This window comes from Eleutherodactylus coqui, chromosome 2 (genome assembly GCF_035609145.1).
Source record: "Eleutherodactylus coqui strain aEleCoq1 chromosome 2, aEleCoq1.hap1, whole genome shotgun sequence".
Classification (NCBI taxonomy): Eukaryota; Metazoa; Chordata; class Amphibia; order Anura; family Eleutherodactylidae; genus Eleutherodactylus; species Eleutherodactylus coqui.
Genome location: NC_089838.1, coordinates 12,567,523 through 12,593,327, shown reverse-complemented (window position 1 = coordinate 12,593,327; position 25,805 = coordinate 12,567,523). Strand labels below are relative to the sequence as shown.

Sequence of the window (25,805 nt, the reverse complement as noted above, 5' to 3'; positions counted from 1 at the left end):
CACTGTTCTAGCTTTTCTAGTTCTTTTTGAATACTCTCTCTCTCTCTCTTGCCTAGTGTTAGCTATCCCTCCTACCTTTGTGTCGTCGGCAAATTTGATCAGTTTCCCATCAATTCCCTTCTCCAGATCATTTATAAAAATGATGAACAATACTGGGCCTAGGACAGAGCCATGTGGTACCCCACTCGATACATTCTTCCACTTAGATGTGCGGCCGTTTATGACCACTCTTTGAGTACGATTGCTCAGCCAGTTCTGAATCAACCTAACAGTTGCCTTGTCAATCCCATATCTGAACATTTTTTTCAATAAGTATGATATTAGATATGGTATGTCAAATGCTTTACTAAAGTCAAGATATACTATATCCACCGCATTTCCCTGATCAACCTAGTCGGTGATACTGTCATAGAAGGAAATTAGATTAATCTGCCATGACTTGTTTGTTGCAAACCCATGCTGGCTTTGGTTAATTACTCCATTTTTATTCAAGAACTTGCATTCATACTGTTTAATAATTTGTTCATATATCTTTCCCGGTATAGAGGTCAGGCTCACAGGCCTGTAGTTTCCTGGATCCACCCAATTCCATTTTTGAAGATAGGAACATCATTTGCCCTTTTCCAATCTTCTGGGACTTCTATTCTCCAGGATTTTGCAAATTTGGGTCACATGCTTCCATTCCTCTGCTTCAGTAGGTACACTGGACATGTCCTGTAGTTTCCTGGATTCACCTTTTTTCCTTTTTTGACGATAGGGCAACATTTGCCCTTTTCCAGTCTACTAGGACTCATCCTGTTCTCCACGAATTTTCAAAGATTATGGCGAATGGTTCAGCAATTACCTCTGCTGCTTCCTTTAGTATCCTAGGATTTATCCGGACCTTGAGACTTGAATTCCTGTAAGTTAGCTATGTGTTCCCTCACCATCTCTCTGCTTACAGATAGCCTGCATTCTTTTATTCCCCCAATAGCACAGTGAAGATCAGTTGAGGTTACATCTACTTTCTGAGAGAAAACAGATACAAAATAGGAATTTAAAAGTTCGGCCTTCTCAACATCATTCTTAACCATTTCACCATTTTAATCTTGTAAGCATCCAATACCATCTTTGATGCTTTTTTTGCTTTTGGCATACCGCCCAAATTTTTTAAAATTTCTTTTGGCCTCTTTTGCAAGCCTCAATTTATTATTAGCTTTAGCTTTTATGACACTTGCCCTACAGTTTCTGCAGACTGCATTATATTTTTCTTTAGATATTCCCCCCTCTTTCCATTTGATGAACATATTTTCTTCCTTTTTAACACGTGTGTAAGTTCTGTGTTCATCCATCCTGGTCTCTTTAAATGCTTCCCATTCTGCCTTCTTTTAGGGATTGTTTGAGAATCTCATTTCACAATATTTCCCAACCTTCTTGGACATTTGTCCAGCCATTGGATTCTTCCTAAAAAAAATCTGCCTTTCTGAAATCCAACCTTGAGGTCTGAGTCTTCTCAGGTCTTCCTCCCCTTTTTATCCAAAATTCAAGGATATCATGATCCCTGCCTCCTAAGGTCCCAGCCACCCTTACTCCCTCAACCATTTCCTCCCTGTTGGTAAGAATTAGGTTCAAGATAGCAGATCCTCTTGTTTTCTCTTCTACCTTTTGGAAGATAAAGTTGTCAGCAAAAGCGGATAAGAATTTGTTGGATCCATTACTCAATATTTTGCCGAAATATTATCAGTATTCCGGGGTCCCAAGCGGCCCCTGTTATGAGAATGTGAGATGCCTTTCTATTGTCATGGTAGCCTGTGGCCTTCTGTAGATCCACAGTGCTGCAATGATGGATTCCCTTTGGCATGGCTTGATAGACTACCTATCGAAAAGCAGTATAATGTATTACTATGGTATTGCATTATACACTATGAGAGATCAAACAATCACAAGTTCAAGTCTTTTATGGGAACTAAAAAAATGTAATAATGAGGTTTAAAGAGTTTTATTAATTATTAGAAAAAATAAAAGATTTAAAAAGTAAAAAAAACCTTTACCAATATTTATAATAAAAAATCAAAAGAAAAAAAGCCCAACAACATATTTGGTATTACCGCATCCGTACAAGTCCAATCTATCTAAGTAATGCATTATTTATCCTGCGCAGTGAACGTAGTCAGAACAAATAACAGAACACTAGAATTATGCTTTTTTGGTCACCCTGTCTGCAAAAAAAAAACGTAATAAAAAACAATTAAAGGGGTTGTCTCGCGAAACCAAGTGGGGTTATACACTTCTGTATGGCCATATTAATGCACTTTGTAATATACATCGTGCATTAAATATGAGCCATACAGAAGTTATTCACTTACCTGCTCCATTGCTAGCGTCCCCGTTGCCATGGTTCCGTCTAATTTCGGTGTCTTCTTGCTTTTTTAGACGCGCTTGCGCAGATGGATCTTCTCTCTTCGGCTCAGCTCGGAAGCATCGGCGTTTTGGCTCCGCCCCCTTGTACACGTCATCGCGTAGCTCCGCCCCATGACGTGTGCAAGTTCCAGCCTCCTGATTGGCTGGAATCGGCACATGACGGGGGAGGAGCTACGCGAGGACGCGTACAAGGGGGCGGAGCCAAAACGCAGATGCTTCCGAGCCGAAGGGAGAAGATCCATCTGCGCAAGCGCGTCTAAAAAAGCAAGAAGACACCGAAATTAGACGGAACCATGGCGACGGGGACGCTAGCAACGGAGCAGGTAAGTGAATAACTTCTGTATGGCTCATATTTAATGCACAATGTATATTACAAAGTGCATTAATATGGCCATACAGAAGTGTATAGACCCACTTTATTTCGCGAGACAACCCCTTTAAAACAATGTATGTATTCCCAAATGATACTAGTAGAAAATACAGGTCGTCTCGCAAAAAATGAGACCTCACACAACTATGTTGATGGAAAAATAACAAAGCTATAGCTGTTAGAAGAAGGTTTCCCGCCTTTGGACCCGCTCACCAATCAGTGGAGATGTGACGGACAGCCAATAGGTAACCAGCTGTTTGCCAACACTAAGCTGTGAGCTCAGGAAGGGGAGAAACAGGGTTTCTCTGATGCGCGGCACCTTCTATGCCTAAGAGAAGCACATAGACAAGTGTGACAGGACAGAAGTTGGTGTGACGGTTCTGGAGGACACTCTGGGCCACTACATCAGCAACGACAAATTTTGATGCGTATTGTGAAAAAAAGTTCTGCTCCGTGTGAAAGATTCCTATAAGTGTGGCTAAATCTTACTGCTCCGACACCTGATCCTACGTGAAGTGCGGGAAGTGACTGCGGAGAGAGCGCCCACAACAAGCAAAATATTCTGCGATGGCGAGATCCAATAATTAGGACTATAGAATAACCGAATATCGTAGACCTTTTCTGATCAAAAAGTAAAAAACGAGACAAAGGTTGAGAAAACATTGCAAGTCAGTGACAGATTGCAGAACAATGCGGTTCGCATCACGCAGAACAATATCCACTTTCTGTGTTGCTATGGTGCCTGTCAATAGTGCGCAAAACAGCGATGGAGATCGAGAGCTACTGAACACGCCGGTGCCCATTTAAGAACAAAAAATCCATCATTCTATACATATATAGACGCTCCTATACGGCTGCAGTGAGCGGCGCTGCCTGAGTTTGAGGAAGATGTATTATGGGAAGCAAATGTGTGTTCAATTAAAGGCAAGTTAATTTCCAATCCAAAACCATCTGTCGTTCTTAAGTAAACAGCCGACAGAGGAAGAATATCCGTGTATGTGTGGCTGTAAGGCAAGTTTTACAATTACATGACGGGCAGATGCCGCTACGCTGGGATTTCATTTGTCATTGTGTCAGTTTTCTATCAGTTACATTTCTTTGTTGAACCCGTAGTGAATAAATGAGGGGAAAATTCCTTAATATGGATTCAACACGAGCTCTGAGGGCCCCATGGGCCCCTATTGTGTCCCCGTGTGCTTTCTTGGCACGGCGTGTTACCAAGGTGTTCTCGGGAGAAGCATTGCTTCTGCTGTAGTGTGGTGGCACATGGATTTTATATATATATATATATATATATATATATATATATATATATATACTAGCGGTGCAGTGCACAGGGGGGCCTGTAGAGGGCCAGAGACAGGACTCCTGGTGCGAGGGTTAACCAAGGGGTGGAGCAGGAACCAGATAAAAAGCCGGTTCCTGCCAAAGACAAGAGGGAGAGAGACAGCTCAGTGGAGCTGGGAGGGCTGCTAGCCCAGGGTCTGGTGCAGACCAAGAAGGCCAGAGGTTGACAGGGTGACGCCCCTAACCTCAACACCTGAGAGAGGGCCAGCGCAGTATGGGAAGGTGCTGCAGGCTGGTGACCTGAAAAGCGTTCATGCTGCATTTTTAAAAAACATCCGTGTAAAATACATCTACGTAAATAGTCCTATAGCATTACATGGGCTCTGTGATGTAGTCTGCAGAATACGGAGGTGAAATGGGCTCGTCTCAAACCAGCCTAAAGGAGCTCTTTAAATATACTGGCCACTTTCATTAGAGACCCTTTGATGATTGGAGCTTCTGTGTGGAAATTAGGCATGTAACCCCCCGGGGTTCATGCATAAAAACAACATGACAAGTTTTCTGTGGATCAGTTTTAGTGTGAATCCACATTAGATGGGAAAATCCAGCGATCTGAGTGACTTCCAACGCCGGTCATCGGTGCTGGACTAGCCGGAGTCGGGATGTCACTGCCAACCACGGGGGGTTTTCTTCAGGTGTACCGGTGGGGAGAGTATAGAGAGAATGGCGTGATCAAGGAAAAACATCCAGTGAAAGGGGATCCTGTGGATGGAAGCAACTTGATGATGAAAGGAGTCAGAGGAGGATGTCAGGAATCATTCTGATGAACAGGTGCTACATAGTCAAGAGCCGCCAGATACAATGCTGGTGCTCCAACTAACGTGTGCGAATACAGAGAAGCAGAAAGGCGAGACTCAAGGGGGCAAAAGAACGCAAACATTGTATCCCTGAGTAATGGAAAAATATCCCCTGGTCAGATCAATCCAGATTCCTGTCGCCCCGTGCTGATGGGAGGTCTGAATTTGGAACAAGCAGCATGAATCGCTGACCCCTTCCTATCAGGTGTGAATAGTTCAGTTTGGTGGACCTGATGCGGGTCTCTAATAAAGTGGCCATTCAATGTAGTTTCCCTAAATTCTTTTATTCTCTGTAACCCAACCCCCTTTCCTCTTCTCACTATTGTTCACATGAATAAATTATAAGCTCGTAAACAAAACGTACTATTTTTTTATATCAGTTACATTTTTTTGTAGAAACTTCCATAAAAATATTTCTGAGCCTTTTTTTTGTTGTAAATACACATATATAGCGAACACAATGCTTACACTGTTTGCCCACATGTTTGGCTTATGGAGTCCCGGAATATAAGATTACTGCCATAAATATTTTAATTAGCATAAACCGACAGATGAAAAACGAGTGTAAATATGGCCCAAGGCTGCGCTTCTATATTTAACCACTCGTCCAACGTATAGATGGCGTTCAGAATCGTCGCACATCTTCCGTGAATTCTACATATTAGCTTACGAAGGATGAATAATTAATTGTGGAGAGATAAGTGCACATTGATAATAAAAGTAAAAAAAACGTAAAAGAAGTAAAACATGTATTCCGTTTGAAAAAAGGACTAAAATGGAGCTCAATTTTCTATCTCTGAAACATGACAAACCTCTCAGCGTGGGTTTCGGCGTACATTACCAGATAGGGACAGTTTTAAATGTATTTTTTTTCTTAAAATATTCCTTTTACTTAAAAAAAAAAATCTGTGAGACCGGAGTGTCTTTTTGAGCTCAGCAGGCAGTATTTAAAGTCTGCCGTAATGCACAGAACGGCCCAATATTTTTGTATCTCACTTTTCAGAACTGGTAATTATACCAAAGGAATAAAAACTTGTCACTTGAGTCTAATTAGTAGAGTACAGTCGGATTTTAGGCAACGGTAAAACTTATCAATTAAACATCTGAAGGCGTTCATCCGACATTAAATACAAATAGGCTAATGTAAAAAAAAAAAAGAAAAGAAAAGGAGAAGAAAAAAAAAAGAATTTCCGTCTTTTCAAACATTAATGAAGCCCGTTTTATGAACAAAGGCTGTACAATGTCTTCCCATACAGATCTCCTCCTCCCACCCGGATCTTGTAAAGGCCTTCAGATCATTTGACGTAGATCACACTGGATATGTTCCTCTGGATGCCTTCAAGTCAATCATTAATAACTTTATTTTGCCTGTACCCGACCGAACATTTTACGAGTTAATGAGCAGGTAAGACCCCTGATGTTTCCTTTAGAATGTCTTGAATTGTCGTGTAAGACGGATTAACCTCTGCTTCCACTCGCAGAAAAATATTCCAATTTATTCGAAGAGCAAAAAGGCCAAACTTTTTACATATTATGTTTTATTTTTTTATTGTATTTGTTCCAGTTTTTAGAGTTTTCAATGCTCTTCGTTATTTCGATAGAAGGTGTTATTTAAAGGGGTTCTGACACAAATAATGTTTTCAGGGAGGGTAAATACTCATGCCAGCAGTGCCCGAATCTCCATTTCCAGCTGGGATCCAACATTGGGTCACATGGCATGGGTCTCTGGTGGTGGGTGATATCATCGCAGTTGACTGGGTGTTCAGCTCATTTCAACCAGCAGGGCTTTCTGTGTTGATACAGAAACACAAAAGGGGGCTGACTTAGTTCTGGGAAGGAATCGAACAACCAATGCCCTGTGATGACATCACGGGTGACGGAAGGGCCATGTCATGTGACCCAGGGTCAGAACTGGGCCGGAAAGGGAGAATCCAACACTGCTGAACCTTCTGGGCACAAAATGGAAATTCTGAAGATGCTGAACTCTAGAAGGTACAGCTAAGTAGCATCAACCTGTTCTTTTTATCTGCCGCTCTTGACCCTCTTTGTTACGGGCAGCCGCCAATCTACTGCTGCGTATATATGCATCACTTCTGCAGTAAACACAACAGACTGCTACCTACAACTCCCAGCATGCATAGAGCCTGTAGCTCCGCCCACAGCTGACAGGTCTTACAACTTACTAGCACCAACCGCCCTCTTACTGAGAGAGCCAGAGAAAGTCTTCTGAAGCAAACAGACCTTCCTGCACTCTGAACTTCATATGAGTACAGATGAGCGAGCGTACTCGGTTCGGGTGTTTTTGCACTCGAGCACCGCTTTTTCCGAGTAACTGACTACTCGGACGAAAAGATTCGGGGGGCACCGGGGGTGAGCGGGGGGTTGCAGAGGGGAGTGGGGGGGGGGGGGGGGGGAGAGAGAAAGAGCTCCCCTCTGTTCCCCACTGCTACCCCCCGCTCCACTACGCCGCCCCCCGAATCTTTTCGTCCGAGTAGTCAGTCACTCGGAAAAAGCGGGGCCCGCGTGCAAAAACACCCGAACCGAGTACGCTCGCTCATCTCTACATATGGGTAATACAGCGCAGTACTCCGCTCCTGTACTCCCATCATGCACTGCTCACAAGACGTTGGAGGCTACAGACAGGAGAGGAAGTAGCGGCAAAGGACAAAATGTCACAGAAAGTGGAGATATTTTTTAGGTGGAGGGTCATGTGACATAGATAGAAATGAAGAAAGTAGCTAGACCGGGTACAGTGAGCCTATTCCAGAACGACTTATTGGGATGTTGTACATTACATTGTAATATGTTAGTCTGTGCCCGAATTGGGCCTATGACGGTTTACCCTACTGTCAATGACTTCAGCACCTCTACCGCACCTCTCACCCCGCAGTCAGCAGCCCCTCACAGCAGTACGCGGAGAAGCCCTCACCCAACAACCGCAACAAAGCGCTGCGGCCGCCTGTCTGGTGATGCGGAAGTGGACGTATTACTGACTGACAGCCTGGCGCTTAATAGTTACCGGGTGAGGGGTGATCTGTGTGCTGCAGTGGGGGGCTGCTGATTGCGAGGTGAGAGGAGCGGTAGGCTGTGAAATTTGACTCGATGCTCGTTTTTGAGTGGGATTTCCGCTGCGTGTGAACGTACAATTACACCACCTCTTGGATCGCTTATTTTAGGACACTTTCTTGCATACTTCAGAACCCAACTCTCTTCTAAGCCACGCCCCTTTCCTAAAACCAGTATTTTTCATTTTTATTACATGTAGCATGAAAGAAACACTATAATGCAGTCGTGTTAAATGGACCCAGATACAAAGGATAACACAAACACCATATGACAAAACTGTGCAGTCTGATGTAAAAACACATAATACATTTGGTGCCCGTTCTTGCAGTCGTTGGTGGTCCCAGGAATAGAACCCTCTCTGATCAGATTGTGATCCCTTATGGGAATAGGGATTACCTTCTGTTCGTGGGACAACCCCTTTCATTGGGTTTGCAAACTGACAGTTATCCATAGGGAAAAATGTTTAATTGCTGTTGGTCCAAATGCTAGAACCCCAGTGATACAGAATATGTTGAACTCCTCATGGGAATGAAGTGGCAGTGCTCATGCTTCACCACAGCTCCATTCACTTCTATGGGAAGGAGGAAGATTGCCATGTGCCTTGATCTCTCTTCATCCCATAGAAGCGAATGGCCAAGTGGTCACGCCTGCGCATTGCCGCCCCCTTCACATGAGGAACACAGGGTGCGCTGATGTCAGGATTGCTGTCCTTTACCATATTCATTGATTAATTGTGTTAGTCTATGCAAAAATCATCAACACGGAGGGCATATGGCCTACTGATGAATTTGGCGCACACTGAACGATATTAGTACATTTTCCCCCACTGTGGGAGCATGACACTGGGATTCACAGTTCACCAAAGGAGGGAGCCCCAGCGTCCGGCTCCGGCCCCTCTGATATTTCACTAGGCATAACACAAAGTATCAGAAGTAATCCCCTTTAATAGCACAGAAATAATAAGAAGCCAATGAAAGAGTTAACGATGCGCTGCCCCTCCTGCAGACTAACGCTCATATTATTTAACAGCTTTTCCATAAACTAATAGATTGCGGAGTTTAAAAAGAAGGCAAATGAAGGTGTTCCAGATTCCCTAACCTACATTGATTTACTTCTAGACGCACACCGCCTCCGAAAATAGGAACAGCGTTTCAGAGACGAGCAGTACATCTCTAATGAGGATGTCATTACGGTGTGGGATAATAAAGCCTTTACTCTGCATCAACCCAGTTGTTCTCGCCTATTTAGTGTGTGTATAGTGATTATACAGGGTGTCAAAAGTGTGGAAACACCCATATAGAATGAAAACGGTTTGACAGACAGTGATACAATTTTTCATACAAGTTTTGGGGAAGGTGGAAACCTGTTGGGCCATGTCACTAACAAGACGGCCATTTTGAATCCAATCCAGAAAAATGGTGTGCTTCATTTTACCCTAACTTTATTCAATCTCATAGTAACACAGTGAATGTTCCTCATTACTGCCAATGTGAATGATGGTGCTGCCTTGAGCAGAATGTGTTGAGATCGTCCTTATGACGGTTGAATGAGGCATATATTGTCATTGGTGCAGATTTCAACCAACACAACCCAACCCGACCTCCCATTACCCACAGAGCAGCTGCCAAACATCTTTCCAAATTCTGAAAAACAGGTTCTGTCGCTGATGAACCAAAATCTGGACGACCGAAAACAGTTACTGATGGAGCATCAACAACCGTTGTTCTGGCCTCAATCCTCGGTAACTATATTTGGTTGTCCAGACTTTGGTTCATCAGTGATGGAACCTGTTTCTCGAAATTTGGAAAGACGTTTGACCGCTGCACTGTGGGTAATGGGAGGTCGGGTTGGGTTGTGTTGGTTGAAATCTGCGGCGATGACATATATGCCTCAATCAACCGTCATAAGGACGATCTCAACACATTCTGCTTGAGATAACACCATCATTCACATTCGGTGTGATGAAAAGCAGTCACTGTGTTAGCATGAGAACAAATAAAGTTATGTTAAAATGAAGCACACCATTGTTTTTCTGGTGACATTCTTTGCCAGTTTGGTAGATCACACACCTAACTTCCCATTGGGAAAAATACAGTTGAATGCAAGAAGGTGGAATTCAAAATGGCTGTTATGGTGGAGACATACCGTAGCCTATCAGATTTCGCCATTCCACCCGCAGCTTATATGCAATGTTGAATCACCATCTACTAAACCATTTTCGTTCTATATTTCGTTCCCACACTTTAGAGACACCCTGTATAGTCTATTGAAGAGATTACAATTCAGAAATGCCATACAACATTGCCTAATGGTAAATTGCTTCAGGGCTTACCTTTAAAGGGATTGTCTAGTTGTAAACTATTGATAGCTTAACCTTAAGATAGACCATCAATAGTAGATCAGCAGGGGTCTACAACTTGGGAGTCCTGCTAATCAGCTGTTCAGAGGGTCAGTCTGTTCATGTTTTGAGCTAATTTTCGCAGGAAGCAGACAGCTCCGTTTACTCTTCAGTGGACAGGCTTTATATTACAAACAGAATTTCCATTAATGTGAATATATGGTAATACCAAGCCTGGCCACTGCAGTAAGAACTGAGCTGTCCGCTTCCTGTAGAAATCAGCTCAACACATAAACAGGCTGGCCCTATGAACAGTTGATCAGTGGGGGACCTGAGCAGTGAACCCTTGCTGATTTACTATAGATGGTCTATCCTAATGCTCCTTTTACACTGCACGATTCTCGTTTGCACAAGCAAGCCAGCCAGTGACGTTATCATGCAGCCTTTTTAGACAGCAGACTCATCGTTGACTCGTTCATCGCGGATCGTTCGCATCTCAGTCAGAGTTCACATTCCCTATATGAAACCCAGAGCAAGAAGTGTTTAAGTGGAACCACAAGCCAACAATGATTTTTAGTCCTTCAGTGCAGAAACTGAACAACGGACGAGCAGCAAACGGTTCTCATTGGTCGTTGACTCGTGTTTAGACTGAGCAATTATCGTTCACTTTTGCTCGTTTGAACAATTTTGTGAATGAAACGTTCTGTCTAAAAGCACGTTAAGGGTTTGTCCATCACTAATTTACAACTAGACAGCCCCTATAACCCATATGGAGAAGCCCCCATCACCCGGTGCCCAAGAGTACCCACATAAACAAGCTACGGTGCCTAATACTTCTAAAGATGGAGATTGCTGTGTCCTCCGCTGCAGAGGCACTGCAAATACCCAGCACAGGTGTAGATACAGGGCGTCCATCACCTCCAAAGATGGTGACGGCTGTGGTGACAGATTCTCTGTAACGTATCCCATAGGATAGGAGATCAGTGTCTGATTGGTTGTGGTCTGACCACTGGGACCCCAGCCGATCACAAGAACTGGGGTTCTATGTCCCTCCATATGAATGGAGTGGTGATTGAGCATGTGCGCTGCATCCGCATTTTCCTCTATGGGACCGCTGAGTACAATGCTTGGCCATCTCCAGCAGAGATGAATGGAACTGTAGCGCAAATACTCGACCACCTCTCTATTCATACGGGGGGTTGTGGGACCTCTGTTCTTGTGATTGGTGGAGGTCTCAGCAGTTAGACCCCAAACCATCAGACACTTTTTCTATCCTTGATATCTCAGGATGTTCTCTTTAAACGGAGCCTGTCACTAGGTTTATACGGCCCTGTGTATCTATAGAGCAACAGTGCAGCCCCTATAGTGAACTCCACCAATATATAGGATAAACACATAATAACCAGGTAGAGGTATGATAATAAATATTAAAACGGAACTTTTAATAATCTGCATGCATAAAGTGACAAAATTAAAATGGTCACGAACTGCTACATTACTGCAGTCACAATTACAACACATTCACGGGTAAATCAAGAAAGAAGGGCCAAAAGCATGGCAGTAAAATGGAACAGTCTTATAGCGAAGATGAAAGTATCATGGCGATACGCTGGTCACAGTAGCTTCACAGCAGTCCCTCCTAATTTGTGTTTACTTCACCTCTTGCCCTGCTCTGGGTGGTTTTGGGAGACAGCTAGAAATAGCAGTTGAGTGGCGCAAACCCCTGACCAATGGAAACTTGTTGCTTAGGCTGATATACCCTTCTGCCTGGCAGCATCTGTGTCGTATTACCTCCACTTAAAATCAGTCTCTACATGCCTTATTGAAATATGATTTATAATCCCATATAATTTAAGGCATGTATTTTGTATGTTGTTTCCATATTTTTGTCCACCTCCTGTATATAGTGTACAATAGCCCTAAACTGCAGGTATGGGGCCACCGCCCTGATAAGGACGACACTGTTCGAGGTATAACCCTAGCTAAACAGCCCTAGGAGACCCTAATAAGATGTTATAATTAAACTGATTAAATATATATATTAGGTAATGGCTAATTTATGTCAGCCAAGAATCCTGGATTGCCAGTCCCGCAAGGAACCATCTATTACTGATCTGAACCTTCAAGAACATATAGTAGGGATAAGAATTCCCACCCTCCCCCACTCAATCCATTCTACTGCGATCAGTCTGTAATAAGCAAAATGAAGGCTCAAATTAGTCTGATTGAACGTTATTAAGAAAGTTATTAGAAGAGCGGGCTGCCAGCTGCAGTAATACCTGGATATACAGGAGCCTTTCATTCTAATTAATATGATGAATATCAGACTTCTGGAAGTACATAGTTTCTCCTGCGTTGTGTGGAGCAGAGTGGAATTGTGTAACAACATGAGACAACGGGGCAGATTTATGAAGAACGATGGACCTCTTTTACACTGTATTTTACTCTAAATATTTTTTGCAACATTACCACACGTGCAACCCATGCCCCCAATGAAAGACCTGCCAGTCTTGGCATGACCAGTCAACCATCTAATCCACATGTGTCAAACTCAAGGCCCGCAGGCTGAATCCCGTAACTGGGGCTCCTATGGATGCCCCAGCTACAGTGGGAAAGTGTTAAATAACAAAAAACATGTGAATGAACCCCAGAGGTCTTATATGACATCATGGGGAACATAAATAATAAAATAGGTAAAAAAATAATTACATAAATAAGTAAAACAAAATTACAGAATAAAATAAAAATATATACATAAAAAATACCCAAAGCCGACGACAACCGAAACCGTCGCCGTATTCGCCATGTAATCCAAAACCATACATATTATATATCAAAACAGACGAAACAAAATGAGGAACCCGTTCCCATACTTTATTTTAGTGTAAGTATACTAATTTAAAAAAAAAAACACAAATGTTTTAAAAAATCATTTTTTTAGCTTTTTATCCCCAATAAAACTAAAACACGGGGGGAAAAGTCAGTAAAAAAGGTATTTAAAAAATCGCCCTATGTGTCACGGGGAAAAAAATGCAGCAAAAATTATTTTGGTAGCTGAAGGAAAAAAAATAGGGCGGTAAATCCACCATATGGGTAAAATCCCTAAAAAGTGTCTGGTCCTTCAGGTACAAAACAGCCGGGTCCTTAAAGGCCCATTTAGACACAACGATTATCGCTCAAAATTAGCTCAAAAACCTTCTTTTGTATCCCGCTCCCTGAACACAGGCAGGGTATGAAGAACACAGCGCTCCAGCTGTGTTCTTCATACTCTGCATGGAGCGCACAGCTGTATACCAGCTGAGCGCTCCAAGAACAGCCGGGGTATGAAGAACACAGCGCTCCAGATGTGTCCTGCATACCTTGCTCTGAGCGCTCAGCTATATAACAGCTGGGCGCTCCGAGCAGAGAACAGCTGGATGCAGAAGACAAGCGGCCTTGCTTGTCTTCTGCATACCCCACTCAGAGCGCAAGGTGATCGCTCAACGTTTGAGCGATCACCTTGCGTTGTAAAGGCACACAACGATTATTGCTCAAAGTCGCTTAAAAGACATCTTTTGAGTGATAATCGTTATGCCTAAATGGACCTTAAGGGGTTAATAAATCCTTTACAATACAGTCTTACAAACGGCCCTTTGAAGGCAACTGTAATGCTGATGTGGCCTTCAGTGAAAATCAGTTTGATGCCCCTGACTTTGGCTGACATCTAAAGTGTATTGGGTAACAGTAGGAAAAAACGAGGTCTGTGCCACACTGCGGGCTCGCTGCGCCCGCCACAGTGGGAGGAGACATGCACGGTGCTGCTCCATCCACCCTCAGTGGTACTGCTGGAGAGAGCCTCGTACAAGCGTTTGGCTGTTTCCATCAGCCTCATTGAAAGGAATGGAGTGAGGAGTAGAGGGAGACACGGGATCGTTGGGGATCTCAGTGGTCAGACCCACCCGATCAGACTTCTATCGCTCATCCTATGGATAAGTGAGAAGCGCCAATTCTGATACAACCGCTTTAACTTAATTTTTAATGACAACAGCTCAAAGTGGAATAAAAAAATCTCTATAATCTAATATTCCCCTTACTGATCCCCCGGCTCTCCCGGCTTCTCTGGTCCCATCTATCTAGATGGACATGTCCCAGCTGTGGTCAATGTTACGCAGTCAGTGCGCCGACCTGTAATTACTCCGGACACCGTTTATCAGTACCAGGGCTAATTATCGGGCTGAAGTCTGTCCCCGTGGGACTTACATTATCCTGCACAACAAAAATCATAAAATACTCTACTTTTCAAGCATATTTACAGAATGTCCCCATTCTTCACTCCTGTACTGCTACAATAGCTGCTGCTCAGGAGTTGTCTTTCGTGTATCGTCTCCAAATCATCGAAAGGAACACAATAGATTATAATATAATGGGTAAAATGTGGAGCATAATGAGCCGCACACCGGGATTTGTGTGTATTACTTTTTTTTTGTCCAAATCAGGAGTGGAAACTAAAAATAGGAAACGTTTAAAAGACATTTCATTCTTCTCCGTTTGCATTGAATTCTGGGTTTAGGGAAAAAAATACTAAAATTGTCTGTGTGGACAATGTCTAACATGACAGGGAATTGCAGGTAACGAGTATACAGAGAATGAAGGACTCGCTTCACAGACTCTTCTGCATGTGGAGAAAAACAGAACATTTTATTTCATATCACAAGATTGTAGTAGTTTAGCTGTAGCAACACTTCAGACTGTTGTCCTTCTTTAGGTCATTCTGGGTTCATGAGTACTTGGACAGAAGCAGACACCATATCCAATAGAGTAACGGTCATTCTGGGTTCATGAGTACTTGGACAGAAGCAGATACCATATCCAATGGAGCAGCGGTCATTCTGGGTTCATGAGTACTTGGACAGAAGCAGACACCATATCCAATGGAGCACCGGTCATTCTGGGTTCATGAGTACTTGGACAGAAGCAGACACCATATCCAATGGAGCACCGGTCATTCTGGGTTCATGAGTACTTGGACAGAAGCAGACACCATATCCAATGGAGTACCGGTCATTCTGGGTTCATGAGTACTTGGACAGAAGCAGACACCATATCCAATGGAGCACCGGTCATTCTGGGTTCATGAGTACTTGGACAGAAGCAGACACCATATCCAATGGAGTACCGGTCATTCAGGGTTCATGAGTACTTCGACAGAAGCAGACACCATATCCAATGGAGCACCGGTCATTCTGGGTTTATGAGTACTTGGACAGAAGCAGACACCATATCCAATGGAGCACCGGTCATTCTGGGTTCATGAGTACTTGGACAGAAGCAGACACCATATCCAATAGAGTAACGGTCATTCTGGGTTCATGAGTACTTGGACAGAAGCAGACACCATATCCAATGGAGCATTGGTCATTCTGGGTTTATGAGTACTTGGACAGAAGCAGACACCATATCCAATGGAGCACCGGTCATTCTGGGTTCATGAGTACTTGGACAGAAGCAGACACCATATCCAATGGAGCACCGGTCATTCTGGGTTCATGAGTACTTGGACAGAAGCAAACACCATATCCAATGGAGCACCGGTCATTCTGGGTTTATGAGTACTTGGACAGAAGCAGACACCATATCTAATGGAGCACCGGTCATTCGGGGTTTATGAGTACTTGGACAGAAGCAGACACCATATCCAATGGAGCACCGGTCATTCTGGGTTCATGAGTACTTGGACAGAAGCAGACACCATATCCAATGGAGCACCGGTCATTCTGGGTTCTTGAGTACTTGGACAGAAGCAGACACCATATCCAATGGAGCACCGGTCATTCGGGGTTCATGAGTACTTGGACAGAAGCAGACACCATATCTAATGGAGCACCGGTCATTCGGGGTTTATGAGTACTTGGACAGAAGCAGACACCATATCCAATGGAGCACTGGTCATTCTGGGTTCATGAGTACTTGGACAGAAGCAGACACCATATCCAATGGAGCACCGGTCATTCTGGGTTCTTGAGTACTTGGAAAGAAGCAGACACCATATCCAATGGAGCACCGGTCATTCTGGGTTCTTGAGTACTTGGACAGAAGCAGACACCATATCCAATGGAGCACCGGTCATTCTGGGTTTATGAGTACTTGGACAGAAGCAGACACCATATCCAATGGAGCACCGGTCATTCTGGGTTCATGAGTACTTGGACAGAAGCAGATACCATATCCAATAGAGTAACGGTCATTCTGGGTTCATGAGTACTTGGACAGAAGCAGACACCATATCCAATGGAGCATTGGTCATTCTGGGTTTATGAGTACTTGGACAGAAGCAGACACCATATCCAATGGAGCACCGGTCATTCTGGGTTCATGAGTACTTGGACAGAAGCAGACACCATATCCAATGGAGCACCGGTCATTCTGGGTTCATGAGTACTTGGACAGAAGCAAACACCATATCCAATGGAGCACCGGTCATTCTGGGTTTATGAGTACTTGGACAGAAGCAGACACCATATCTAATGGAGCACCGGTCATTCGGGGTTTATGAGTACTTGGACAGAAGCAGACACCATATCCAATGGAGCACCGGTCATTCTGGGTTCTTGAGTACTTGGACAGAAGCAGACACCATATCCAATGGAGCACCGGTCATTCGGGGTTCATGAGTACTTGGACAGAAGCAGACACCATATCTAATGGAGCACCGGTCATTCGGGGTTTATGAGTACTTGGACAGAAGCAGACACCATATCCAATGGAGCACTGGTCATTCTGGGTTCATGAGTACTTGGACAGAAGCAGACACCATATCCAATGGAGCACCGGTCATTCTGGGTTCTTGAGTACTTGGAAAGAAGCAGACACCATATCCAATGGAGCACCGGTCATTCTGGGTTCTTGAGTACTTGGACAGAAGCAGACACCATATCCAATGGAGCACCGGTCATTCTGGGTTTATGAGTACTTGGACAGAAGCAGACACCATATCCAATGGAGCACCGGTCATTCTGGGTTCATGAGTACTTGGACAGAAGCAGACACCATATCCAATGGAGCACCGGTCATTCTGGGTTCATGAGTACTTGGACAGAAGCAAACACAATATCCAATGGAGCATCAGTCATTCTGGGTTCATGAGTACTTGGACAGAAGCAGACACCATATCCAATGGAGCACCGGTCATTCTGGGTTCATGAGTACTTGGACAGAAGCAGACACCATATCCAATGGAGCACCGGTCATTCTGGGTTCATGAGTACTTGGACAGAAGCAGACACCATATCCAATGGAGCACCAGTCATTCTGGGTTCATGAGTACTTGGACAGAAGCAGACACCATATCCAATGGAGCACCGGTCATTCTGGGTTTATGAGTACTTGGACAGAAGCAGACACCATATCCAATGGAGCATTGGTCATTCTGGGTTCATGAGTACTTGGACAGAAGCAGACACCATATCCAATGGAGCAGCGGTCATTCTGGGTTCATGAGTACTTAGACATTCCCGGTTGACAGTGTACCAAGCTTGAGATTAAAGTGGGTGTACGAAAAAGACTTGATCACCAAGTCTGATCGTTCGGGTTTCACCACTGAGATCTCTTCCAATCCCGAGAACGGGGAACCCATGTCCCTCTCTTCTCGTCATTGTGGAGTTGCTGCACTCACTTGCAGGGATGTCAGATTGAAGTGTCGAGCATGCGCAATGCCCCTCCATGCATTTCATTGGGGCTCACGCAAAAAAGCAGAGTACAAGAGCTCAGCTGTCTCCGGTAGCCCCATAGAAAATGAATGGTGCAGTCCCACGCATGCATGACTGCTGCTCCATTCAATCTTCTCGCTGCGGGAGGTGCAACGTGCACACAGGACCCCCATTCTAGGACTCGGTGGGGTTCTTAGTGCTGAGGCCCTCAGCGATCAGATGTTTATCACCTATTCTATGAATAGATGATAAAAGCCATTTTTGATACAACCACATGTGTGACTGTACCGGTCACACATAGCTTATTTTGATGTGCATCCAAACAAAACGTCATAGCATATATTGCACCATGGATCTGCATGGTTATTGATGCAGATCCACAACTGATTTTACGCTGTGAAGTCTGCGCAGGATCCGCATCAAAATCCATGTCCAAGTATTGACTCAGTTTTTGGAGCGAAGATTGAGGTGGTTTTTGGTGCAGATTTTCTGCTCCCGAAAATATGCACCAATTCCATTACAGGTGAATGTACACCCAAGTTTCTTCTGGCAGGTGCCTTAATCTCAAGTCCGGTGCACTCTCTACCCAGTGACCGCCACTCCATTGGATATGGTGTCTGCTTCTGTCCAAATACTCAGGGGACATTTATCCATAGCAAATGTCTATTATATATACAGCCTGAAGAAGGACAACTGTCTGAAGTGCTGCTACAGCTACAGTACTACATTCTTGAAACCCTTGTCATATGACATGGAGTCTAATCACTTTTTATCTGCATCCCAAAAAGTCTGTGATGCGTTTCCTTCATATATTCTCTGCTGAGATCCCGAGGCAGTAGGGATCTGAAGCTGCTTGCAGCGTTCAAGTATCCTTGCCAAGTAGACAGGGGCAAGCATTGCTAAAACAGGGAATTGTGGTTGGTCCGTAATGCTCCACCAATGAAAGGTTCCACAAATAAAGAAAATAACATTGTCTTTTGGGTTTATTGATTCCAGGTTCAGATTCAAGACCACCGATCGGATTTCTTGGGAGGATTTTCTGCAGATGTTCCAAAGAACCGCTGGTATTGAAAACGGGCAAACTCTGCCGATGAGATCAAATCACAGGTGGTGAATCCTCTTACTGTCTATTAAAGTCAGTCGTTCCTACACAATGCTAAAACTCAGGCGTTGGATTTAATATGGAGCAACAGGTAGAGAAGGGAGTAGGGGATAGAGCAGAGACTATACATGTCTATGACCTTGGGGGACTCGGTGACTAAATGAGAGCTCCATAATAGCTTACAATGGCTACTGTAAGTTAGCTTCTTACTAGTCACCTGGCTGACATCAAAGGAACAACACATTCTTCTGCCTTGTCATGTAGATTTATTGAACCACCACTAGCCTTCAGAACAAATGCTCTGTGGTAGGTTGGTGGTTCATCATAGAGAGGAATGCCAGTTGCCTGGAATTGCAGTCACTTACCAGGAGCATGGGAGAATGACCCTAATTTAAAGTTTGCATGATCCTCTGTTCTGTGTAGCGAGAAGCCTTTGCCAGAAGACTCTAGCATACAAGGTCTGAGGCTTATGGCTCTAGAGTTGTGGTGCAAATGTTTGGCTTGGGCCCCCTTCCCCAGGAATAATAGTTCTGAGCCTCACAGTGTACCTCATTCTTCATTGCTTTTAATTCCTTATTGCACAGTGTTGACACTGGTACTCAGCAGCGTGTGCAGACCATATCCTGTCCCCCTGTCTCCCCAACTTCGGGATGGCCAGCACTAGGGAAACTGTAGTTGAGGAGACCGGCAAACAAGATAAGGCCTGCACACTTTACCATGTACCAGGTTACAGAATCAGTGATGCATGTTGATGCTGCAGTAATAGTGGAATGCGGTGAGAGGGGCCCATAGGTTCCACAGGCTTAAGGGCCCGGTTGCAATTGCAATTGTTGTGATCCCAGCAGCTATGTCACTTCTGACATCGGCTTATACCCCTCCTTTAATTTAAAATATGCATATCTGGTCCAAAGTGTATTTAGATGGCTAAAACTGGCCAAACATTTAAGACAATGATCGGCAATGCACTGATCATCCATGGGACTGTCCGTATAAATAATTCCACCTGCACCAGTAAAGAGGTAAAGGTTCAGAGTGGTATAATAGCATAAAAGAAGTAATACTTACCTGCCACTGCTATCATCCCTCCTGTGACTAAGGGTCATGTGATTGCTGCAGCATAGGCTGTGATTGGCTGCAGCAATTACAATTGTCATGTCTTGTACCTACAAGTGAAGACCAGCATGAGGTACTGACCACTAGAGGAACAGGAGCAGTGAGAGCAGGTGAGTATTACCTCTTTTGCGTTATTAGGGAGAGTTTTGACCAGTATGGCCATACACTCACAATATTGGCATCAGTCAGTGGAAATTTTCCAACATGATTTTGGCACACTACAGTCCGCCATCATGCATCATTCGCATTACTTTTTCAAGCGATTGTTGCCCTAAATAGCCCAAATTAGCTATTTATTATTCCATATATATGGCCAGTAGAGTTTAGCGAACGTACTCTGCCGAGCTTGATGCTCATTCGAGTATTAGCGTACTCGATGGTGCTCATTACCCGAACGAGCATCAAGCCGTGTTCGACCCCGCCCCAGTTTTTGGCCCCTCCCCGCCGCGACGCAGCATGCGTCAATGGCACATTTTTGGTCTGGCAGGCAGGGGGGAGAGAGAGATTGAAAAAGAGAGAGAGACGAATCTAGAAAAAAAAAGCTCGGCACCCGGCGTCCCACATACAAAAATGCTCGAGTCTCCCATTGTAGTCAATGGGGTTCATTACTCGAGTAGAGCTCTCGAATTTTGCGAAAAGCTCGACTTGAATAACTTGGGCTCGAGCATTTGGGTGCTCGCTCATCTCTAATGGCCAGCATAAGACTAAAATGCCAGGTTCTCCCATCTATCTGTATGAGTACTTGAGGCATTCAGTGTGCTGAAAGTCTTAGAGAAGTGTTGTGCTCGGTGGTTGATAGAGGTAGACCCTAAGATATGGTCATATAGAAAGAATAGGAAGATATACACTGATTACAGACTGAAGAATTAGAGTATTTGAAGGCTTTGGAGATTGGAATGAGATAGATTCAGGTAATTCCTTCTGATCTCACCATAAACTCACTTCTACTTTTTTAGAGTCAATTCTGTGAAAGCCAAAGACTTGTATTTCTCAAATGACCACATCCTACAGAAGCTTCACCAGCACTTCCAAAAGGCGTATCCCTCCTTAAAACAGGCCTTTCTTGTACTTGATGAGGTAAGAAGGTGTAATAAATGGTAACAAACTGTCGTATCGGTCATAGTGGTCAGAGTACGCAGTGACCGTACGCTCGTGTGAGACCGCTCTAAAGTCCCAATGATTGTTCTCTATGAGCTTTTACACGGGCGGTGGGTGTTCACCTGGTCGGCAACTTCAACATCAGCGAACAGGTTGTTGGGAACATTTACACAGGAGAAAATGTCCTTCGTTGACTAATTAGTTGGTGGGCATGTATTTGAAATTGCAGCCCCTTCCCCAGCCCACTCTCATTGGTTGCTGAGTCCGCTGAATGCATATAAATAACTGCAAGAAGTCCTCGAATAAACACTCGCCGCTGTGGTTAGACCGATCACTTGCACATATTTTTGTGTTTTCAGGAACCAATGAGCGTTAAATGCTCAACGTTCAGCATCCGGTGGGTGGCGTATGCTGAACAAGCACACACCTCCCTGCAAAGTTGTTGGCTTGTTGTTGAAAAGCAACGATTACCTGTTTACACCAGACCATAATTAATCAGCCAACAATTATTATTACTAATCAACTAGTTCTCGCTCGTCTACACGGCCCAGTTGGTGGCTGTGTTTACTTGGAACAGCATTAACTTACCTGGGCCTCGTGTGACGCAGAGTGTTAAGGCAGCAGAATTCAGTCCTAAGCTCTCACTCATGACCTGGAGGTTGCAGGTTCAGTCCCTGCATGGTTCAGGTTGCCGGCTCAAGGTTGACTGAGCCTTCCATCCTTCTGAGGTCTGTAAAGAGTAATAAAAGTAACTATTTGAAAGCTCTACGGAATAAGTTGGCGTTATACAAATAAGAAGTCCCTCCCACATTCAAGCTACTATTTGAACGATCGTTGTCCCATATAAAACCATCGTAAAGTAGTGATTCCCATCCAAGCTAATTAAAGGGATATCCAGTTTTGAAAACTCATATTAGGAAATTCGGATTTCTCCACAGGTTACAGTTGACCGCTGGGCCATTCCAGGAGGAGGACACTTTGTGATCAGCTTATTGTCAAGTGATCCTTCTAAGAAGTATGGATTTTCGAGAGTGGAGAATCCCTTTAATATAGGGGAAACCCTGAAAAATTACTATTCTATGGATTAGTTAAGACCAAACATGGACCTCAACCAATTGGCATAGACCAGGATTTACCATATTCAGATAATGAGGGCTCAGTAGAAAATAGTGAGAAGCTGCTCTTAAAGGGGTTGCAGAAACTGAAACCCCCACTAATCCCAAAAAAGAGTGAGCCCGCAGAGAGGAGGAGATCGAATATAGATGCCATAACAACACAACGTTATCTTCATCTGGTTATTAGGTAACATTTACCCCGGTTCAGCTCGCAGGTTTTCAGGTGCTCCGGCTGACCGGGAATCAAATGGCTCGAATAGCGACAACAAAGGAGAAAAGCCGGCCCCTTAAAAACACTTCTTTTATTGCACAAATCCCCCAAACTATATATGGTAGGTCCCGTGTGACACCATGTCTACGCAAGGACGCATTTTTTTAAAGGGGCCAGATATTCCCCTTTGAGATTGAATATAGTAGTGGTCGCGCATGCGCGGTGCAGCTCCATTCATTGTCATTGGGACTGTCGGAGATAGCTGAGCGCTTGTACTCCGCTATTTCCATCAGCATAACCTGATTAAATATCCACATCAATACATGGTGCAGCAGACGCCTCCCTCTTCTCCTCACTGCCGAACCCACCCACAGTGACATGGAGATTGAATGTAGAGGCGGTCACACATTGGCAATGCTGCTCCATTAATTTCAATGAGGCTGATGAAAACAGCCAAGTAGAATCTCTCAACTATTTCTGGCACCCCCATTGAAATGAATGGCAACTGCTGCTCAATTCAATCCCCACGTCACTACGGGTGGGTGCAGCAAGCCTGCAGTGACGAGAAGAGGGGAGGTACAGGACCCCCATTCTCAGGATCAGCGGGGTCTCAACAGCTTGTGGGGGGCTCAAGGTTGTGCATAGTATTATAACCCCATGGACACATTTAGCGCAGTTTCTAGAAGAAATCTGCCATGTTTTTCTAATCCTATATAATCCCTTTAAGCCTTCGTACGTTGAGCATGGGGGATATTTGGAACGTCCTGTTCTTCCATTCTATATACAGCGACAGCATTTTTACATTTTCACGCCTGCTCCGTATAAACACCTGAAACAACGTTTTCTCGTTGTTTTTAGCGAAAAAATACGTCGCACCCTGGAAAACCCTCGCTCTACCAAAAACCTAGGCATACCTTCCAACGCCTATATAGAGGCACCTGTAAGCATTTCGCAGCGTTGGATGCTGCAAAAATGCCTCCCCCTCCCTTCTCTTTCCCTGCTCCCATAGAAGTCTATGGGACCCGCTGGCGTATATTGGCCAAAAGATAGTTCCAGTCCTATGTTTTGGCTGAGTGTATATGCGCCGGCCGCGTATATGTTCTATTTTTCACGCTGCCGGCATATTTACGCGTCGTTTATTCGGCTGTGGGAACGGCTGCATTGGAAACTAATGCGTCACACGTGTACCGTATATGCGCCCGGGCGTGAAACCGCTCCGTATATGCGCTTGTGGTAATAAAGCCTCGGGCCGTAATTGGACCAACAGTAGTATCTGTCCGGTTGTGCTAATATTTAGTATTTCTGTCTTTTTCCAAGGGACGCAATGGGAGAGTCAGCAGGAAGGAACTGCGGCGCATCGTCGACTGCATGATGTTCCGAATCACAGACGAGCAGTTCAAGGAGCTAATGATCATCCTTGACCCGGAGCACACCGGATTCATCAGCTACCACCAGTTCCTGGACTTGTTTGAAGAGAAGGAATCTGTTGTACGTGCCCATTAGCAGCTGAACGCTGTTTGCATTGTTTCCCCCTTTTTTGGCTTCAGCCGAGGTAGCATAACGATGTAAAGGGATGAATGCCGGAGCGCCCGCGTGGATGGCAGCGGCCTAATGAGCGTGATGCATTAACACTACACAGCAGTGGCAGAAAGTCCTGTACCGTCTCCTGCCGAGTGTGGGAGCATCACAAATGATTATCAATTATCACATATTTGGAATGCATGGGAGGGAAAGCTTCCTAGCAGTTTAGCAGATATGATCGGCAGGCTCTAAAGCCAAAACATCGGGAATTTGAAGAGGGATATTGGGCAAGGAGAATGGAGAAGCTACTAATGAGGAGGCTTAGATGACATCTCCAGCCAAAGGACAAAACTAGAACCAAGTGCTGGAAATAGGAAGCATTTAGGGATCTGTTACCATGCGGATAATTAGTATCAGGACTACTTTTAGGTTGGGTACCCACGGGACGGAAATCCGTAGGAAATCTTGTGGCTTGGCTGCACCAAAAGCTGGGAGATTTCCGCCGGAGAGACGCAGCTTCAAAGCCCGCCATTGCATTGCAGCTTTGTCTCCCCATAGAGAGGAGTGAGGCCACAATGGAAAAAAAAAAGAATTGACATGCTGCGGCTGTCAGTTCCGCGTCAAATCGCTTTGCCGCGACGGAGGATGAGATTTTTGCAAAATCTCGTCAACATGGCTGGCTAATCCCGGGATTAGGAGCCGCGGGCGGATTTGCCGCACAGAGATTCCTTACGCTGCAAATCCGTCCTGTGTGAACCCACCCTTAATGTAGTGTAATCCATTAAAGGGGTATTCCCGTCTTCAAAAGTGATGACCTACACTTAATGGCCACTTTATTAGAACCCCATCTAGTGGCACTTTAGGTCTGCAACAATTTTTTTATGGTGTAGACTCTATCCGGTGATGAAATGGTTCTGCAGGAATATCGGCCCCTGCGGACAGGAAGCTTCTTGTAGTCACTGCAGATTAGATGGCGGTGCTGACATGTTCTGACCAGCGGACAGGAAGGGGTCAGCGACTCATGCTGCTTGTGCCAAATTCTTACTTCTCATCAGCACGGTGCAACAGAAATCTGGAATCATCTGACCAGGAGATGTTTTTTCGCTGCTCAGTGATGCAATTTTTGCACTTCTTTGCCCGCTGGAGTCTCGCCTTTCTGTTTCTCTAGACAGCATCGGTGCTGGACCCGCTCGTCTGCTGTTAAGGACGGATGAGTTTTGCATTTGGACACATTAGTTAGAGCGCCAGCGTTGTAATCCGCTGCAATAAACTGGACTGTGTGCTGCCTCTTTGGCAAAACGATTCTTAGCACCCTTCTCTGACCCTTTTTGGCGATGCGTTGTTTCCGTCCACAGGATTCCCTTTCGCTGGATGTTTTTCTTCTATCACACCTTTCTTGGTAAACTGTGCACACTTATGTAGAAGGAAACCCCACGCGGTTGGCAGTGACATCCCCGACTAGTCTAGCACCACCCACGCGGTTGGCAGTGACATCCCCGACTAGTCCAGCACCACCCACGCGGTTGGCAGTGACATCCCCGACTAGTCCAGCACCACCCACGCGGTTGGCAGTGACATCCCCGACTAGTCTAGCACCACCCACGCGGTTGGCAGTGACATCCCCGACTAGTCTAGCACCACC

The 25,805-nt window shown here is 44.7% G+C and overlaps 1 protein-coding gene across 2 annotated transcripts in view; it reads left to right on the top strand.

Annotated features, from left to right (window-relative positions):
• Positions 1 to 25,805, top strand: part of EFCAB6 (EF-hand calcium binding domain 6) — a 164,755-nt gene that overhangs the window by 63,780 nt on the left and 75,170 nt on the right. For both annotated transcript variants that reach the window (XM_066590371.1, XM_066590370.1), the window contains exons 9-12: positions 6,171 to 6,319; positions 19,000 to 19,110; positions 21,175 to 21,295; positions 23,960 to 24,130. In XM_066590371.1, the coding sequence (XP_066446468.1) occupies positions 6,171 to 6,319; positions 19,000 to 19,110; positions 21,175 to 21,295; positions 23,960 to 24,130 (552 nt within the window). The remainder of the gene's footprint in view (positions 1 to 6,170; positions 6,320 to 18,999; positions 19,111 to 21,174; positions 21,296 to 23,959; positions 24,131 to 25,805) is intronic.